This window comes from Brienomyrus brachyistius, chromosome 20, assembly GCF_023856365.1.
Source record: "Brienomyrus brachyistius isolate T26 chromosome 20, BBRACH_0.4, whole genome shotgun sequence".
Taxonomy (NCBI): Eukaryota; Metazoa; Chordata; class Actinopteri; order Osteoglossiformes; family Mormyridae; genus Brienomyrus; species Brienomyrus brachyistius.
In genome coordinates this window covers 11,100,302-11,121,297 of record NC_064552.1, presented here as the reverse complement: position 1 = coordinate 11,121,297, position 20,996 = coordinate 11,100,302, and the positions used below count along the sequence as shown (strand labels likewise).

The 20,996-nt window shown below is 42.3% G+C and overlaps 2 protein-coding genes across 6 annotated transcripts; one reads left to right on the top strand and one right to left on the bottom strand.

Annotated features, from left to right (window-relative positions):
* Nucleotides 1-598: 598 nt before the first annotated feature.
* Nucleotides 599-13,897, top strand: rhobtb1 (Rho related BTB domain containing 1). Of its 5 annotated transcripts, none has more exons than XM_048987121.1 (11): nucleotides 599-898; nucleotides 1,770-1,837; nucleotides 2,744-2,948; nucleotides 3,050-3,153; nucleotides 5,955-6,140; nucleotides 6,593-7,551; nucleotides 7,874-7,992; nucleotides 10,498-10,648; nucleotides 11,536-11,624; nucleotides 11,758-11,863; nucleotides 12,062-13,897. In XM_048987121.1, the coding sequence occupies exons 3-11, from the start codon at nucleotides 2,769-2,771 to the stop codon at nucleotides 12,229-12,231; spliced, it is 2,064 nt and encodes a 687-aa protein (XP_048843078.1). In that variant the 5' UTR covers nucleotides 599-898; nucleotides 1,770-1,837; nucleotides 2,744-2,768; the 3' UTR covers nucleotides 12,232-13,897. The 5 variants fall into 5 exon arrangements, with proteins under 5 accessions (XP_048843078.1, XP_048843076.1, XP_048843075.1 ...); XM_048987118.1 differs by lacking the exon at nucleotides 599-898 and adding an exon at nucleotides 924-1,235; XM_048987120.1 differs by lacking the exon at nucleotides 599-898 and adding an exon at nucleotides 928-1,067.
* Nucleotides 13,898-16,637: 2,740 nt separating this feature from the next.
* cdk1 (cyclin-dependent kinase 1) lies at nucleotides 16,638-19,873 on the bottom strand. Its single transcript, XM_048987130.1, has 8 exons — nucleotides 19,714-19,873; nucleotides 18,782-18,830; nucleotides 18,459-18,615; nucleotides 18,229-18,352; nucleotides 17,723-17,893; nucleotides 17,436-17,599; nucleotides 17,073-17,214; nucleotides 16,638-16,981 (listed from the first exon to the last, which is right to left on the bottom strand). The coding sequence occupies exons 2-8, from the start codon at nucleotides 18,816-18,818 to the stop codon at nucleotides 16,865-16,867; spliced, it is 912 nt and encodes a 303-aa protein (XP_048843087.1). The 5' UTR covers nucleotides 18,819-18,830; nucleotides 19,714-19,873; the 3' UTR covers nucleotides 16,638-16,864.
* Between the last annotated feature and the right edge of the window lie 1,123 nt (nucleotides 19,874-20,996).

The window sequence follows — 20,996 nt, the reverse complement described above, 5'->3', positions numbered from 1 at the left end:
CTCAGCATGTTTTTGGACTGTGGGGGGAAACCGGAGTACCCGGAGGAAACCCCACGATGACATGGGGAGAACATGCAAACTCCACACACATGTGACCCAGGCGAAGACTCGAACCTGGGTCCCAGAGGTGTGAGGCAACAGTGCTAACCACTGCACCACCATGCCGCCCCTTCTATAAAACATGTATTATTATTATTATCATTATTGTTGTTATTGTTAATATAATAATTGTTATTGTTTTTCTTGATTCTGCAGTCATTATTGCTGCAATACACGTATTTTCTGAAGAAGTCGAATAGACGTCCTACTGAACACCACTAAAGCTATTTAATCCTTTACGCACATCTCAGTCCAGGTAGAGGGCTAGGGCGGAGATGTTTTCTTGGACCGTTCTGTTTACAGCACGGTGTTTACAGAGATCATGTACAAAAATGTAGCTGAATATGTATGATATATATAGTGCATCGTATGCACAGACCGAGGTCAATGTCTGGTGCACACACAAGACCATCGGACTGGGCCACCTTGTTTTCCTGAATGAAATTTTATGCCCTGCTATAAATAGAACGGGGCTGCTGACGTCACAATGGAAGCTGCGACCGTGTCGGTACTGTGAGCTCGCGGATGAATTCCTGAAAGAGCATTTGGGAGGAAAAACAGCACCGATTCGGGGCAGCAAAAAACGATAGACCTGTGCGCACTGTGTTGTTATATCGGGGAAAAAGGATTAACTTTGCACAAGCTGGGAGATAAGACCGATTACGACATGATCTTGCAGCGTTTGGCTAGCTAGCGCCGGCTTGACAATATTGTCTTAACTATAGTAATTATATCTGCACACTTTGAGGTCTTGCTCTGAGTTCAGTTTGGGTTTACGAAATTAAAAACACACACAACGGTAGGTGCTTTTATATACTCAACACGTCAGCTGCCTAGCCAGCTAAAATAGGGACCGCGTGGTGTCCTTATTTAATTGTCTCCTGTTTTTTCCTTTGTAGCTCAGTATTGGTTGGTCTGGCTGCTGTGGATGTTTGAAAAGCATTTGTTAAACTAAGAAGCATTTCGTTGTATGTTTACAACGCTCCGTACAACCGTGTGGAATGATAAAACCAATAGTGATTAGTTTGGCTTTTTTTGACAAGTTAGCAAATGGAACATTTGAAAACTATGAAAATATCCAGTTCACTAGAATTTTTATTATTGTTTACCTTGAAGTATATGGACATACTTTGGGGGTAATGTAATGTCGTTAAAACAGAGTGGAATTTCTCAATGGTCGGTATTTAGGCAATGAATATGTTTGACTTTGCTGAATGGCATACTAAAAAATAGCTGTCGACTTGTATAACAAATATCCACGACAAAAACCACATTTCATGAAACTAGTGTAAAATAGCCATTTATTTTACCGTATTTTGTCTTTAACTTTCTAAATGATTTTCATTTGCATTGGTTTTATGAGAACTCAAACAATATAAATTGTAGTTTTAGATAATGTGCTATAACAATAAGTATATTGAAATGTTTTAATATTCAATGGATGTTGTATGTGCTACCTTTAGACTGTCGCTCCTGTTGTATGTTCACCTAGTAAGATGTAGACGGGACACGAGTGCAGCGGCAGAATAAATCGATTGTTTACATTGTACGAGTTAGCCGAGAGATCACGCCTTTCTTACGCGGGCCTGTGCGCCCATCTGATTGAAAGTAGTCGCTTTTTAGCGCAAACATAAAATATTAAATTATGCGGTATTCTGCTTTGTCTTCAGTGTTCACTTTTTATACCTGTTCCGACTGTTCATTACCAGGATGCTGACATAATTAAAGCGCATTTCAGGCAAGTATTTTTCGCGTTACTGTATGTAGTCTACCTTCCTGCAGTGCACGGATTGCACAAACCTGCGTATCGACTTCGTTATTGATAAATTTCCGATGACGTTAGTCCTTGTTTTTTTTAAACAGTTTGAATATTTTGACTCATTGAGCTTGAAACCTTTCTGTAGAGTACATTTAAGCAAAGCAATAAAGGCAACAGATTCAACCATAAGGTCAAATTGGTTGTTTGTGTATTACGGTAATGAAATTAGTTTCTTATTAAGCATTGGTTACTTTGTATTATACAATATGCACGCTGTTCATTATATAACGCTGATAATTGGTGGTTAAATTATTTATTTGTGAGGTGATTCTGATATATCAACAATGTGAATAATTTAGTTTATGTCAGTACTTCAGTGTAGCAATCTAATAAGTAATCTGGGGAGAAGGGTCAGTATCTAAAATAGTTTTGAATCACGGCTGCACTTTCCTCGTCATTCATTTCCATTGGAACTTCAGGCTTAAATATGTTCTTTCATTGCACCCCCTAATGATCTAGTTACAGTGACTCTCAAATTTACATGCACGCTCTTGTGAAGAATTGTGATCAGATATAAAACGTTTACAGGTAGTGCCAAAATCTGTTTTTAAAAAGTGTTTTTAATTTCAGGACCATATTAATACATTACAAAAATGTAAAAATTAGGTTTATGCTTAGCTAAGTCAGCTGCTGGTAGTGAACAAGAGAAGTGTTGTCAGTTTTTAAAAGTAATTAAAAAATTATGCTGGGTTAATTATATCTGAACGCGTTTGGTCTGTGCAGTAATAGGGAGACACACGAGGTCATTAAGTAGATGCTGTCTTTGGTAGCAAGCTTGCATGTGAAATATTATCTTCTTGATCCTGTGTGTGTTTTCCCATGAAGGAAATCAGGAGCCGCGACCCCTGTTATGGACTACGAAAGGCCCAACGTAGAGACCATCAAGTGCGTAGTGGTGGGAGACAATGCTGTGGGGAAGACGCGGCTCATCTGTGCACGGGCCTGCAACACCACCCTAACCCAGTACCAGCTGTTGGCCACCCATGTGCCCACGGTCTGGGCCATTGACCAGTACCGGGTCTGTCAAGAGGTAACGGGCCAGCAACGTGTCAAAGTCGTCATTGTTTTTCAGTGGTTTCCTTAACTGGAAACAGATTGGTTTGTTTTCTGAAAAAAAATGACTTGTCCCAGGTGCTGGAACGTTCCCGTGATGTTGTGGACGAAGTTAGCGTGTCCCTCAGATTGTGGGACACTTTTGGGGACCATCACAAAGACAGACGCTTTGCATATGGAAGGTATGTTTCCGGCTATGTGTCTTAATCCCTGGGGAGAAAAAAAAGTGTTTCATGATTTTCACCACAGAAATGTTTCTCTACATATTAGAGTGATGACGGACACTGATAAGGAGTGATGACTGACACTGATAGGGAGTGATGACTGACACTGATAAAGACTGATAAATTTAGAGGGTGTCCTCTTGGTGTGGGCCAATTGTAAGCATGTTCAGATCTCTGTTTATTTCATGGAAGAATAACATTGAATCAAGGTTATTAAATAAATGAATTGCCCACAATTATTTTATTGTTGATTTCCAATTGTAAATGATGTCTGTTTTAAATTAAGGTTATGTGTGAGGATAGATTTTATTTTCTCGAAGATACAGCAGGACAAAAAACAGCTGTTGCTTTGTTGGCCAGCGCGTGGCCATCCAGGAACCATCCAGGAACCATTCAAGAAGTTACATTACACTTGTTAGCAGCCATGTATACGGAGAACTGCTAAACAGTTTGCTGGCTAAGTCATGCATTTAATGAGGAATATGAGGTCAGACTCAGACTGCAGTTGACCCGTGAATTCGTGGCTCTCTTAATGTTAAGTAATACTTGCATTCTCAGTACCGCGCAATATCTCGAGCACTTGCACTCCATCTTGGCGTACGATGCGGCCTGCCTGTCAGTGGGTGTGGCGTCAGTATTAATTAATCTCCTGACCCCTGTCAAGAGACTGCAGTTCCTCTGCTGTCAGCCGCTCAGATGGAAACTAAAGCAGAAACAGAGACCACGGTTGGATAGTCCGATGCTGCCGGCTGATGTATAAGAAGCACCTGGGGACATTGTCAAACCCTAAAATGATTGGAGACGGCGAGTCTGCTGGGAGGCAGGCTGCCAGATGGGGGCGTGGCTTCGTTTGATTTGCAGATGAAGTCTCCCTTATCCCTGATATAGCTGGCTGGTTAGCGCTGAGCAGGAGATAACCCAGATTTAGTGGCTGAACATCAATTCTGCTAGGAGGAGCTTCTTTCTCGAGCATCTTTGCACAGATATTCTGGGCAGTATTAAGAGCGTCGTACCTGCGGATATATTTTTGCCCTCCTGCACATTAAAAGACTGAAACGCGAGAGTCACGTGTCCGTCCATCGATTCAGACCCGCCACAGAGTCACAGGCGCCTACTGACCCAGGACTGGAGCCCTTCTGGAAGCTCGCCAGAAAAGCCTGTTATTAATATCACTAGAAAGAGTGACCTGGCCGCAGAGTGCAAGCTGTGTGCGGGTGAATCGGAGGAGAGTGAAGGGCCCTCCAGGAATATCTCTTTTAAGCGCAAGGTTGACGCCGTTCACTAGGGCGCCTCGCCCACAGATCCAAAAAGCAGCCGATTTGCATGCAACCTTACAGACAGTGTTTCTAAGCAGACGCAGAGACTGTACTCGCCCACGGATCCGTTTTGTTTTAGTTAATGCATAGAAAACTCGGGTTTAGTAATTTGACAAGAGGCAGAATAGCAGACGACTCCGCGAACGAAACCACGTTCGTTTCAGCGTGGGCAGGCGAAAGCCTAAAGAACTAAACTTTACCAGAGGTTTGGCAGTACAGGCTATCATCCTGACTATGCTTTCCGTATCCACTCTAAAGCTGCAGGGGCAGAATCGATCAGTTTAAGGTGCATCGCTGCCAGCCTTCCAGGCAGTATATATATATCCATGTCCCTGTTTTATCCTTTATCAGTAAACTGGGCTTTGTGGGAATGAGTCTCAGTCGGAGGCTCTTCCTCTGTGAGGCAGATTGACTTCCACACCATTGACACCGGTTCACCCCGTTTTTTAAGTTGAAACGGATATCTGTAAGCTGTCTCGGCCAACCAATCGGTTTCTGTTACATCACAACAGCTGCTCACGTTCATTCCTATGTGTTATGATATTTGATGGCGTGCTGAACACGCGCGGTGCATGTACTCGGCCGCAGTGAAATCACTCCCGTAAAGCCATCTTTCGGAAACCTGTGGCCTGACCCTTAAAATGTGATTTGTGTTGCTGAATCAAAAAGAAGCCGAATTGCAGTATTGTACTGTACTTGTTTTTTTGTTTATAGGGTGCCTTTGAGCTATATTCAGGACTTGGCAATGAGAGAAACTGTAAGTTCTGTAGTCACGTACCCCCTCAATACTCATGCTCTATGCACTTTGAGTCTGGTTGCAAATGAAATGAAGTATTGTGTGACGTGGAAGCTGCACCCGCTGCTTGCCGAGTCAGATAGCGGTGCACGATTCCTTTTGTTGAAATGACAGACCAGTGACCATATATGCTTTGTATTTTTATTTATTTTTTTTTTTTTCCTCACGTGATATGAAGTTCGTCTCCTCAGGATAGACAGTGTACTAACCTAGAAGTGTGCCAGTACTGTGTCCCTCTGTTTGCATGGTTTTGTTTTTGTTTCTGTTACCTTGGTAACGATCCTCAACGTAGCAGTCTGAAAAAGCATTGCCAAGGGGGGGGGGGCTCTCCACAAAAGCTGTCAAGCCATCCCAGAAGCGGGTGCGAACAAGGCAATCTTTTCGCTAAGTCTTTAGAGGTCAATGTGGCAGTCCTTCAGGCTGACATTGAAAATGTGGGAATTGTGCATGACCGTGGGGTTCTTTAGCACCGTAGTGCTTTCGGGCAAATGCCGCTTGGCGTGTGTGATGTTTGACACCCGTGCTGGTTATTTTAGCATGCCGCCGTCGTTGTCCTTGTTCGTGTTTGCACATCGCCCTTCCCGGGCCAGGTGACGGCACGTCACACTGCCGCTTCGACGCTTTCTCTCCCCGATGTCCCCTCGTAGGTCGGACGTGGTGGTGCTGTGCTTCTCCATCGCCAACCCTAGCTCCCTCCATCACGTGAAGACCATGTGGTATCTGGAAATCAAGCACTTTTGTCCGCGGACACCCGTCATCCTAGTCGGCTGCCAGCTTGACCTGCGGTACGCGGACCTGGACGCCGTCAATCGAGCTCGAAGACCACTGGCAAGGTAAAGATATCCGGATACAGTTCGACTTCCTCTTTTTCTCATATTTCTTCTATCACCAAAGGTCAAGCTCACGCTTTAAAATAACCCAGCAAAATGCTGTTCATTCTGTTCCAATCAAATCAAACAGGCTTCATTACATATAAATATACAGCTGGGTCTGTGCCTATGGTTTGGTTAGTGGGTTAATATAGTTGTACCACTGATTCAGAACATTTTGATAATTAAAATATTTTTTAGCTTATCAATATAGGATGTTTCAAAGCCAATGCTAATGAAAAGTTTTGAAATATATAATGTATATTTTTTAGTCAAATATTAAGAAAATGATGGTTTAAAAACAGGACTGCAACTATTTACATGATATTGCTGACACCGCTGATGTTGCATATAAGGAGATTATGTAAATGGTTGATTATATGAAATGGACTGATTTCACCTTAATTCCTGAACAGGCCTATAAAACCATGTGACATCCTGCCACCAGAGAGTGGTAGGGAGGTGGCTAAGGAGCTGGGCATTCCCTACTATGAGACCAGTGTCTTTGACCAGTTTGGCATTAAGGACATCTTTGACAATGCCATTCGAGCTGCTCTCATCTCTAGAAGGCACCTGCAGTTCTGGAAATCGCACCTCCGCAAAGTCCAGAAACCTCTGCTTCAGGCTCCATTCCTGCCCCCCAAGGCCCCCCCGCCGCTGATAAAGATTCCCGAGTGCCCTTTCGACAACACCAACGGCCCCCGGCACCTTCTGGACAGGCCACTCTGTGCTGATGTGATGTTCATCCTCCAGGACCACATCCATGTCTTCGCTCACAGGATCTACCTGTCTACCTCATCTTCAAAGTTCTACGACCTCTTTCAGATGGATTTATCTGAAGAGTCACCGTGCCTGGTTGTGACCAAGCGGCCTGGGCGAGATCACCTGATGAGGACCCTCAGCTTGGACACGGAGGAAGACGCGGCGGACCTGAACACACTCTCCCCCTGCTCCCTCAGGACATCCAAGAGCGATGGCACCTTGAAGATGATGAGTTTCAGCGGGAAGCACAGGAGGACAAAACTGTCCCTGGCTTCTTGGAGCAAGGCTTTCTACAGCATCCACAAAGAGTCCGTCATGAATCCAGTGACCAACACCCTAGCACCCATGACGGTGGTCAAGATGGACTGTTCCATCCAGCTTGGCCCATTCTGTGCGGTCCTCCGTTTCCTCTACACGGGAGAGCTGGAGGAGAAGGAGAAGGACTTAATGAAAATTGCACAAATAGCAGAACTTCTTGAGGTGTTTGATCTCAGAATGATGGTGGAGAACATCATGAACAAAGAGGGTTTTATGAATCAAGAAATCACTAAAGCATTCCATGTCAGAAAAGCAAACAGAATCAAAGAATGCCTGGCTAAGGATACTTTTACAGGTAAGAAATCACTCCGTTTTTATTTTTCCACAATTTATGTGTGAATTTCTTACGGCAGACATTTAACAGCCGTGATAGAAGCGAAATGATGTTTGAAATGTTTGTTCAGAATTTCTACCCACTAAGGCACCACTCGCCGTCACGGTAATGTCAATAAATGGATTTCTCGACAAGCTTTTGAGTTCTTGTTAAATCTGCCCGAAAATCTTTCAGCAGATCGAGCACAGGCTGACCTTTTCATTACGCGGGAAGCCGGCGTGCTTCAATCCCCCAGGATTCCTGCTTCATCGTTGTTTGCTGTGTTTTCGTTTGGCTCTGGCAGATGTCACGTTCAGGCTGGATGATGGAACCATCAATGCCCACAAGCCTTTGCTGATTTCCAGCTGCGACTGGATGGCTGCCTTGTTCGGAGGCTCGTTCATGGAGAGCTCCAATAACCAGGTACATCCGAAACCCTCAGCATCAATGACTTTCCACCTTCCACATAATGACACACTTATTGAGGCTCGCATTACATTGGTAAGGGTTGATCTTGAACCTTAGCTGACTCCCATGCAGGTGGCGCTAGGTTACAACGTTTCACACGCACACGACACCCGACAAAATACATCACATCTTTGAGTCATTTCAATCAATCAAAATATGGTGTTCTTCAATGTATGCTGTTGTGCTGGTAAAAATAAAGTTAAATCGATTGTTTGAGTTTAGTTTTAGTTCTTTTTAGTTTGTTAGTTTATTTAACAGGGGCCATGTACAGAACAAATCCTGTATGTGAGTTAGCTCTACAGCTAATTTACATCTGTGGTCCCTGGGCAGGAGGTTGAAAGAACAACATCATGCTAAAACAACATAACATCTAACAGATACATATAATAACCACCACATCACTTAACATTATGAACCATAACACATGACTACACATACACAAAGACACTACTATCAATAGATAGGTACAACTATAAAATCAATAGATAGGTACAACTATAAAAAAGATCACATCTTTGGTTAGCCTTCAGCCATATCTTCAAAGATATTTTAAATTGGCTGAAACTTGTACAGTCTCTAATATGAACTGGGATTGAATTCCATTTTTCGACCTCCTGAAACATCCTGAAACTGGCATAACAATCACCTCTCATAAAGGACCGAGATACTCTTAATTTATCTCTGCAAAATAATATACATTCAAAGATGAATACACCTGTACTGTGTATATTTTCCTTGGGACAATCTCATAATTTTCCACGACTGTCATGTGTAAGGCCTGTGTTTTTATTTGTATCATTTTGTGGCATTATAATAGTTGCATCTTTAAAGCTGTTAAAATGAGTGAATGGCTAGAGAAGCTTTGAGTCATAGGTGCCCGGTTGTGAGATGCCCTGACAGGTCACTGTAATGGTTACTTGGTGATAACAGCAGGCACAGATTAGTCTATTCTGGGGACACTCTGCACCCTGGTACGGAGAACTGCGGGATATGCTTACAGTTTGCCTCCTGTCGCATACAAAGCAAGCTGTAGATAACAATAAAGCAAACAACTGTGACGGAATATTCGAGTGAGGGGGAGGTGTCCGTTGCTAGGAAACCTTAAAATGTCCTTGATGTCATGTTTCACTGGAACAGATAGACGGAACCTGCATATAGCGTCTTTAAGGACCTGCGTCTCTCCTAGCTAACATCTCGTGCCCAGATACGATACGAACGAGGACAGTTTTATTTTAGCTTGGAGGTGTCCTACTTTTGTTTTGAAATGTAGCGCATCGCAGGAATGTCAATACTGACTAACACTTGGCTCTGCGTCAGCCCGGCTTGGCTGTCCGGCACGCAGCCTTCGCCCTTGAGGACTGTTATGTAATCTATTTACGTAGGAATTTATCGGTAAGACATGATTACGAGTGTCTGAAAATGGTGAGGAGTTAAGATTGAGTCTTAGTCTAACCCATCTGATAGAAATGGTTCAGGAGGTGAGAATTCTAAGCAGCGTTTTAAATTAACTGCACACGTTGTGCTGGAAGCTGTTCTATGATTTATGTAGGAGGAGAAATATAGATGGAATATGCAAAGATCATTCATTTGCGTAAATGATGCTAGATGGACATTTTTATCACATATGTGCCATTTACATTGTCTGCTAATACACTGTGATTCAGGTTTGATGGTAGAACAAACAACCCAAGACGTTTGGTTCATCCCTTACCAGCTGGTATGACCATTTTATACTGGCCTGCACATGTCGCCGTTCATACCTTTTTAGTGCAAGATGTTTTGCAGCAACTCCGCAGGTCACACTTTATTAAAATAGCTGGGATTTTTCATGTGCTGGTCTGAATTGTTGGAAAGCGTCACAGAACAGACTGTGTAATCTCACATTTATATTTATCTAGGAAACACAGTTGGTACCCAAACAGAAAAACGCTCACAAAACATTCTTTTGTGTATCTCTCCTATTTGTACGGTTTTATTCGACAATCGAACGATTATTAAAATGAAAAAACCTTTTCAAGGGCGACACAGTTGAGGCGTGGATAGAATGTAAACACGTTATGTAAAATACTCATACAGGAAAGAGATGATGGCATGTTATAAATATCGTAACTTGAAGGAGTAAAAGCACGTTGTGAAATGTAATCAGATCAAATTAAAATTTAATCAGTATGAAAATATGATAATCAAATGGTATGTCTGTGTGTATATATGTATATAATATAATCTTAGGCAATTAAAATTGGGATGACAATATGATAATTAAATTCTGTATAAATGTATACTGGGATTCTCACTGGTACTAACCTCAGTGTATGGACATGAATAAAGGAATGTTCTAACCTAAACCTGTTCCAGCAATAGGAATACCTGTCACCAGCGACATGTTGCAAGATATTCAGGGTCCATTCTGACTCAACACCACCCTCGCCCCCCCCCTCTGTGCCCCATATTGTGTGTCAGGTCTCCTTTCCCAACACCAGCAGGGTGTGCATGCAGGCAGTGTTGGAGTACCTGTACACCAATCAGCTTTCTCCGCTGGCAGACCTAGACCCAATAGAGCTGATGGCACTAGCCAACAGACTGTGCCTTCCTCGCCTGGTAGCTCTGACAGGTCAGTGCTCTTCGTCTGCAGTCTGCCTCAGCCTTGGGACAGGGTCCAGCATAACATCCGGGAGGAAGAAAATAGAACAGTGCTGATCCGAAATATCACCTACCCAGACAGGCCTGACTGCATTAAAACTACCAGTTCACACTGTTAAGTTCAGAGTGGATGGTAATCGCAGGTTTCACGTTTCGGGCTCCATCGTCACATGTATTCCGATGGAACGAGGTGGAATTCTAAGGTTAGGGCCGGGGACACATGCGGACAATAGGACAGTATAGGACAATGCAATATAAGAGTTTGTGAACAATAAATAAGTAATGAATAGGATGCAATGGAGATAAGGATATACAAATAGACCATGCAGAAGTGTCTTAGGTAGTCAATGAAAATATTTAAATTATCTTCATGTGGGTGTAGATCTATGACATGTCAAAGTGTGTCCCTTTAGCCCTTTCAAAACCTCTCCTAAAGTCACCCTTTTATGTATTTGCAACAATCATTTCATACACCCACATATTTCTTTGACTCAGTCATTACTCCCATCTTGTTTCACTAATCAATACTTTACTGTGTTGATTAATTAATTTACTTACTTAGTTGAGCTGGTGGAGAAATTTTTACATGGAATGGCTGAGGTGCCCCTGGGGAGAGGTTTGGAAACCGAATTGGTGTTCATCCAGCGAGAAATCCATAACTTTTTGGTGTTACGATGTTTTTTTCAACATCACAACATGTTTTTTAGATTGGCTTGAGTCAGGTTTTTGGTTTTCTTGCCTGCTTTTTGAGGTCGCGACCTCATAATCATTCAGGTCACCCATATCCACTTCACAGATATGCAGCAACTAGCCTGCAATATTTGTCAAGTCATAATCGAACTGCGCTTTGTCCCACAGAGCAGTATGCTGTCAGTGAGCTGACAAAGGCTTCGAAAGAGGGCCAGGACATAGATGGAGAAGTCCTCACCTACCTTGAAATTGCTCAGGTAAGTGTGATGCCATGTTCTAAACAATGCTTGCAGGTTACTTATAGTTAATACAACCAGGGATGGAAAATCAAACCCTCAAGGAATCAGATTAAAAATGTAGCACCTCCTTTAATGTTTTTCTCCTCTACAGTTCCATAATGCTAATCAGCTAGCTGCTTGGTGTTTGCATCACATATGTACTCACTACAACAGCGTTTGTGCCAATTACCGCAAAGAAGTCAAGTCCAAATTACCTGGTAAGAATCCTTATCCTTTTAAGTAGTTTAATGAGTGATTATTTCATTAAACCATGATGTCATCCAATGGTAACAAGTGAAGGAAATCTCATTTCGTTTATTCACTGACCAAGCATTACGAGAAGCGCAACACTGTACTCTGGAATTTGTTTAGCGACTGGGGTAAGTTCGTTTTGTCTTCTTCTTCCATTCGAGCAGAGAACCAGGAGTACTTTGAGAAGCACAGGTGGCCCCCAGTGTGGTACCTGAAAGAGGAGGACCACTACCAGCGTGTGAAGAAGGAGAGAGAGAAGGAGGAACTAGTCCTCAACAAGCACCATTCCAGACGCAGGTGGTGCTTCTGGAGCACCTCCACCATGGTGGCATGAGAGCCCCGCTGCGATTGGTTGCTTTGATCAGGCTCTGTGATTGGGTGCTATGTTCTGGGACACCATCAGCATTTTATGTCTGGCACTTCCACATCTTGACCTTCAGAGAATGTGCCTGTTGGTGCACTGATGGTCTGTTTCCATACAAAACACTGGGCAAACAATAACCCTCTTCAGGTTTGAAGCACAAGCCGCCCACCCAGACAACACAGGTCATCAAAGCGTATAGTTCACACCACACCCATTCCAGGGCATCCCCACCACATGTCCAACGCTCTCCATAGTGACACCGCTTCCTGCGTACAGTGAATGGAGATTGTATTTGTGGATTGTATTTGTGGCTATTTTTCTCCATTGATGGCTCGGTTTGACGTGCTGAAAAGGCACCTATGTCAAATTAGTCGATGTTTAAAGTCATTTACAGCATCCGTTAAGATGGAATGTACGGTAAATAGATCACACCAGGTGTCACTACGAGTGGCATCTGTTTCCATTGTAAATGTTGATTCATCTGGTGAGGCAATCAAGTACTTAATAAGTCATCACGGTGACAGTAGTTATAGTAATAATCATGTTTAGCCAGCTCCTGACGCAATAAACGATCGCTAGCTCTAAAGCAGTGAGATCGTTCCTAACGCCAGCCGCCATTCAAACCCTCGCGTGTCGAGCGGAATGCTTGCCGTGCGTCTGTCACTGGTACACGGCCCTGTGAGCTCAGAGCAGCTTGATTGTCAGGCTTAGCAGCAGCCTTGACTGGATTTAGGCAGAACCGCGAATGCAATAACCTTTTTTTTTTTTTGCCTATTCAAAAAGAGGAACCTGTCAGTGAGAGGCACCATCTGCACCCTGACAGGTTTCAGCTGGGGCTGCAAATTTCACACTTTTATCTGCAGCTGTGGAATTATTTTTGTAAAACCTCTCAATGTACTGGTGTTGCGCAGCATTGATATCTGTGTTTAAAGAATAGTCTCTTGTAATTAGAAGGGCTTAGTACTGTAAATTAGTTCAGGGTTTACTTGATATGGACCTTAACTCTAAATTACAACTTAGCAGCTTCTCACCTATTATTGTGGTCATTCAGCTAGCTGTTATCTATTTCAACAGTTAATCACGGTCTGTTAATGTCTATCAAAAGATATGTAACATAAGGCGATAGAAAAGCTTTCAGTACTCTGTTAGGAGTGTACAATGTGCAGATATTATGGAGTGGAATTCCAGTCATGCTGTATGAATCCAGCTGCAGGTCTTCTGCCTTTGAAGAGCATATCTCTTTGTCGTATTTAGGTAGAGGAGTTTTACGTGTTTGTGTATATTTTTGAGAAACTGTTCTAAGACCATTTTTTTGCTGCTGCTGTTGAACTGGAATAGTGAACCTTGAAACGTTGGGTTGGGGGGGACACAAGTATTTGTTGGGTAGGTTTTTTTTTAAGCTTAGTCAACCAAAGCGGTCATTGAAGTAGATTGTCAATCTTTACTAGATACCATGTGATTGTCATCGTTGGTGAACGCGCCAAACCTCTCATCAGCTGCTAAAAAACCAAGTGGCTGGCTCATTTGGTTCTTGCTGTCCAAGGCCTTTGATCGTGCTGATCATTATCTTTAAAGCTGTTTGTTTAATTATTTATTTTTTAAAGGGAACACTATTGAATAAATTGATTTTACTTAAGTGCAATGTGCTTTTATTGCCGTGTGCTTAGAAGCCGTCCCGTAATACAATTAACGCACAATTTAATTTACAGTGCCTGATGTATAGTGTAATACATAAAGGTGTGTGACGATTAGTCCAATCATGGCTTTTAATCTAGCATTAGACATTTGTTATACCTTTTGTTTTACACACGTTGTACAATTTTTGTGGCACAAACACTTAGCACATATATAAAAAATGTTTTTCGTTTACAGTGTATTGAAGTACCTAAAACAGATCTGATTATTTCAGGCTGTAACTGGCTTTAATTAAACAGTATTTAATGAACAATCCCCTGTGCCACAAGTTAATTTAAACACGAAGAGTGCGAATGTCAGTTTCTATACAAAACCATGTGACTTTTGGCCGAAAAGTGCAAGGATCTCTACATTCCCCCGTTCCCATTCTATAATATGACACCTCACACCAGTTGCTATCCATCACTGAGACAGGCCTACGTGCTGTCTGTCTAACAAATATGTAGGCTATATGCTGCCCTGCTGGGATGTCGGCCGAGGGTGACAAAAAAGTCACATTTACTCTCCTGAGCTGGTACACAGTGCTATTTATGGCTTTAGATATCTATCTATCCATCCATCCATCCACTGAAACCACTTGTCCTATTCAGGGTTGCGGGGGGTCCGGAGCCTATCCCGGAGGCTACGGGTGCAAGGCAGGAAACGAGCCAGGATGGGGCCCAGAACCATTACAGGAGATGGCTTAACATATTAAAACTGCAAAAATAAAAATATACATGGTGGAAGCTCTTTTTAAACAGAAAATACCCCAGAATCATGACATTTACAGATCCTCTCGTGTGCAATCATGTACGTGGGCAGGGACATTAAAGATATAGAGGATTGTAGGGAATCGGCAAGAACCCCACACATCAATAGGGAACCTTCCAGGGCTGAACAGCAGACAACCTGTTTTGTGAATTGCCTATGAACTGAGCTCATTTGCCACCCTCGAATCAACTTTTGTGACCTTCTGTGGAAAAAAAAGAGGGTATTTTTGTAAGTATGGTCAAGAAAAAAAAAAACTGACAAGCTGAGGTGCAGCTATTGGATAAATGCCTTCAGCGTGTATAATGAACGGATCTCTATTTTAAAGCTTGCACAACTGCGGGCTTTCTGTAAATTAAGGCACAACATTAAAGCCTTCCAACATATTGTTGCTCAGTAACCCTATTCATCAGCAATGCTAGGCATGAACGGTGGATAACGACGCATACATTTTGCTATTTCGGCACTGTGAGCCTTAATAGGAAGTCAATCTAAGCTCTCAAAACGTTTAAAGATTCATGATCTCAAAATAAATATTGCAAAAATAGTAGGTACATTATATCTTGCCATGCAGACAGACAACTGAGGTTTGCATAGGCTTATATTGTAGATTGCATACAAATCCCATGTACTTACATTCTCTGATCATTGCTAATTTAATTGTAAAAAGAGTCTGTTACACGGTTTGCTGTCCAGGTTATTGTGCGTATAACGTGATAAGGCTGCATTTCTGTGCCCCATTTTAAATGGGTTTTCCTCCATCTGTTCGTTCCGTACTTGTTCTGCACATCGCCTGTGCTTATCAATACAAAATCTCATTATATAACTTGACTTGGCTGGGAACAGAGTGCATTGCGCTTATGACGCGTTTTTCCCCCCCACCATCGGTGGAAGATCCTGTTAATGCCCCGACTTGGCTGACTGTCGGCTCCAGGGCTGAACTGCAGAGGAAAGGTACTCACACTGGGAGGCGGGAGAAGGTCACCGGTGCCCTCACGTAAGCTGCAGCGACATCCACACTCTGTCAACGCGCATGTCTTTTCAGCAGGGCATGAAATCAACATTCAGCAAGAACATTTTAAAAATAATATATTTAAAAAAAAATAATAGCTCATAGAAATGCAGACAATAGAGGGTGCCGTTATTTAACATCGTGCGGAAGTCACATATTTCTTTCAAGCAGCATTTCACATACTTTCCTGTCTCTACCTACCATATCTAAAATACAGGGATTAAATATTCTGCCCAAGGGTCTAATGACTTTGGCTTCCATTATTCAGAACAGTCAAGCAAGGAATTCACTTTAAAAATCTGAAAAATGTCCTGTTATTTTGAACGGATATTCGATCTGGTTATTTCCTTACATACAAACCTGCATTCTGACCGTAATCTGTGATTAATATTTCATTTCAGTATAGCGTGACAGGTTTCTACACGAAAAATATAAATGTAGCACGAGCTCATGTGCCATTTTTGGCTTCATTAGCTTCACCGCAACCTTGTCGTCCTGAAACAGAATGACTTGCAATAACGTCGCAAAAATCATGGCTAGAGAGACACCTAGCGGCTGAAACCCAGATTGCAACGTAAAAAATATGAAGGAACAGATATTGAGTATTACCTTAGTCTGTACCCAGTGCTGCCTGGTTATGCTCCAAGGTCAATACAAGGACCTAGTAGATAAGCAGCTAAGGGAAAACTGACTGAACATTAAAATATCACTAACAAGTACCATTTAAAGGTTCTTTTGACAAGCACACCAAAACTAAATTGTCAAACCTTTTATACAGTAGGGCAAGATGGCCTCACTTTTGAGAATGTGAGAATTACATTTCTAAGCAAGGCATGAATGAAAGAAAATATACAATTCAAAAAAGATGCAGAACACACACCAGCAACAATTAGGATTGTTAGGCAAGACATTATTCCTGGGATGTCAAAAAGTGCATTTTAATAATGAAGAATCATATACACAATATACACAAATTGCTTGTCTGGCAGCCTGACAGGTATACAGTATATATTACAGAAAGGTATGCCAAAACAAGACTATTTACAGAGCTAGATTGCATACAAGATAAGAAAGAAAATAGTGAAAGGAAAAACTCAAACAAGGAAACTAACCCATTAAGGGTGGGTGGAGGGGTCCCCGCTCAGACGTTTAATACTTGTTAATGTTGCTGGCAGGGAGAGTGCTTTTATCAAGGTCATCGAAGTAAGGGTGGCTCAGGGCTTGCCTAGCTGAGATCCGCTTCGGTGGGTCATATATGAGCATTTTCTATAAGAACAAAAAAAAGAGGAAAAAAGTCGATTACGGTTTCACAAGGCTGAAATAAAATGACTGACAAGAGCTGTTACAGCAACCTTACCGACAATAAGTTGATGCCATCATCATCCAGATTCTTCACTAAGGAAGACAGGCTACAAGACTTCCACTTGGGAAATGTGGTCTTGTAGTCAGGCAGGGATTCCACATCTGGCCACACATTGTTGTTTGGAGTCCCCAGGGTCCTAATGTAAAGTCATTTAAGAAAAACTCTTGTGATACATTAAAGCACACAATACAGAGCCCTCTCAGGACAGGAAGAAGCTGGATTACGCTGTATAAACCTGGCAAAAATCCTGAAAAAAGTAACCCCTGCAGAAATAAACTCTATACACGCACAATGGAGGTCGGCCAATCAGAATTCCCAAGCTGAAATGTCAACATTAGTAACAGCACACAATTATACCTGAAAATCCTAAACAGCTGATCAATTTCTGAATCCCCGTGGAACAAGGGCTTCTTTGTGGCCAGTTCCGCAAAGATGGTGCCAATGCTCCACACATCCACGGGGGTGGAATAGCGTGATGCTCCGAGAAGAACCTCAGGAGCCCTGTACCACAGTGTCACCACCTGTACGACAAAACAGCACCTTGGCGACCTTCAGGCATAATTAAGGCAACAAGCAGAAAAAGGCAGAGATACCAAACTCATCCAAAATCGTTTCGTGTTGGGCACACCAACAGTCACGTTTACCTCATGTGTATACACACGAACGGGAACCCCAAAAGCACGGGCCAGCCCAAAGTCAGCCAATTTGATAACTCCTTTGTTGTCTATCAGCAGGTTCTGCGGCTTCAAGTCTCGATGGAGAACTCTTCTACAGTGGCAAAAGACTATCCCTTGCAAGATCTGATACAAATAACTCTAGAAGGAAAAAGACAAACCTAATTAAAACAATGTGATGCACAAGTAACAGTCAAATTCAACTTAACTGACCTTGGGGTTGTACCACGAGACAGTGATCTGGGTTAACTTAAGCTAGATGTTATGATTGTCCAACAGGAATGCTCCTCACCTAAACTCTTATTAGACAATCATGACTTCTAGCTTAAGTTAACCCAGCTAACTGACAAAACACCCCACTTTTTTGAGCTGCCACACACACACACCCACAAAAAATACACACAAATTTGAGTTAGAGACACCTAACACAACATCCTCCAGTTGAATAAACCTGGTTAATGAAATGAGTGCCAGACCTTTACAAGCATGGGGTCCATGTACTGCCCAGATGGGATTGAGTCCAGGTATTTCTTTAAATCCATAGAAAGGAACTCAAAGATGAGGTAAAGGCGAGATTCCTGCATCAAAACATCCAAAAGACTGTAAAAAAAAGAAAAAAAAAAAGTGTGAGTTTCAGGTGAATCTAACAGCACCCCACCCTGATACTTCATTACTCTTCGTAAATAATCAGAACAGCCGATCATACCACACAACATTGGGATGCTGCAGTTCCTTGAGCAATGAGATCTCTCTGACAGCTGTGCTGGGAACTCCTTCCTCCTCACTTTCCAATCTGATCTTCTTCATAGCCACCACTCGGCCCGTGGACTTGTGTTTACCCTTGTACACAACGCCATATGTACCTGAAAAGGGACGTTACTGAAACCATGACAACGCATTCAATCTCATATCGCAGTAAACAAACAAACAAAAACCACTAGCATAATACACAAAACACATTCAACTAAAATGAAAAATTCAGATACAGGAGATATCTAAGAACGCTGGAAAAAAAAAAATCAGACTCACCCTCTCCAATTTTTTCTATCTTTAAGTAATCCTCCATTGGTGTGGTTGTCTAATAAAGACAGAAAGCAGAAGAACAAGCAGAACACACATTACATTAAAAAGAAAACTGGTGAAGAAACAAGCCATTCCTAAACTAGACCAGGGTTCCCCAGCTCCAGTCCTGTAGGGCCCCAGCGCCGCTTAGTTCTCTCCCTGTTCCACCAAATCTGATTTGACTCAAGAACTGAGTGGTGATTAATGGAGAAGTGAAATCAGGTGTGTTATATGAAGAAACCCCAAAATGTGTAGGGCTGGAGTTCTCCCGGACTGGAATTGGAGAACCCTGAACTAGACGAACAGAAACCTTTTAAACAGGCGCGTGAGACTAAAACATTAAAAGGTCCAAAATAATAACTAGTTAATTAATATTTAATAAGAACCAGGAGATATAATTGTCTGTTTTGAGTGGGTAGTGCGTCAGCTCTATGGCAGTTAGCGGAAGCCCACGCTGTTCCATTGCTGCTTGGTCGTATTGCATCTCCACCTGTACACCCCGGTAAACTCAACACCCTCCATCCACCCAGCTAACAATCACCTCGTCTAGCAACCATTTCAGACGAGAGACCCCTCCAGCCATAACCGGCCAAACCCGTGAGTAAACCCTACATCCCCGCATGCTAACCGAAAATCCAGGTAACGTGTTGAAAGCCAAGTCGATATCTATACCTTTACACATACTTTAGTTAACTTCATTAACTGGTCACAAAACTAGATAAAAAGCAAATGTAAAATTAATAAGTATGGCAAGAATAAAGCGGTATGCAGAAGTGCGTATTTTAGCAACACATTAACTAGCCCTTTGCTCAGTATTATAACGTAAAATACCGTGTTTATAAAATCTCGTCTGGGAAATGTAATTGCTATGCTTTTATAATAGAAAAAAGAAATCATACCTTTTTTTTCCTGCCGAGGACAGCGTTACTCTCCCTCACCCAGCTACCCCTGGAAGTCAAATGTGCATTATGGGCTCTCAAACCGGCCGCACTCGTGCAGTTCAAATCCAAGCAACCGCGCGCTACATTCAAAACGGCCAATCAGGACGCGGAACCTCAGTAGCGCGAGGTCGTTATTAAAGGGCGGTGTCGCGAGGACGCGTCGCGGGCGGGCGCTGGGACCGTAGTCATAAAGCTTAGCGCGTAGGTTGTCGCGCAGATTGCACGCGAAATGTGGGCGGTAGGGTGAGGGTGTTCCTTTATTCCCTCGAGCAAACGGACTGTGTAAAGAATATTAAAACTATAAAAAAGACTAGGAAGGGTGAGTATTGTTAAAATGGGGGCACTTAATGAAAATTTACTGTCTGGAGGAACTTGCAGCATCATCTCTATCTTGAATCCCAATTCGAAACCATTACAAATACATTAATGCCCCTTGAACATTATACAGAAGACAAAGTGAAGCATTAGTAAACGCATATTAACTGCAAAGTGTAGCTCCCATATTGGCAAGTGTCACATTTTAATAATCCTCACCCTACGTGTGGGTTAGTTTTTTAAAATCCGCTTATTAGTGTATAAGGTGTTATATAGTTTTAAGGCGTTTATAATACCAATTTCACGAAATTGGTTAATAGTATGACCGCTGTAACACATGTACGGTAATAAATCGAATGATTTGAGGCATGACCATAAAATTACTCTTTTGGTAACTATGCGCTGGTCCATTAAGCCGTACATTTAGAACACCCCCCCTCCGGTCATATCTATTAACGAGCGGGTCATCCGACGTTATACGTGACCGGGGTTCATGACGCCCTTGTCCAAACACAATTTTATTTTTTAAATATTTGGCCATCTTCTACAATATAGGATGTAATTACACTATGGACTAAACTCAGTTAAAAAGCACCCGACCTAACTGTGGCGCAGAAATAGATTTTAAGTGGCGACACACCAGAAAGCACACCAGAGACTCCGAGGTGTTCTTAGTTATGTAGTAATTTCCTAATTGTGTTCCCGACGACTCGGTTATATGGTGGCTTATGTTTAATTAATGTAGATAGAAAAACATGAATACTAAGTTCTGTTGGTGTTTCCGGTTACAACGATTGAACGAAAGCAGAGATAATGAGCAATTCCATGTATGGCTGTAACTACTGTGATATATTTCTCCTAAGTGGGGAAAGTTCCGATAATGTAGCATTGAGGAATATCGGTCTGAAAAGACGGTTATGGTCTTA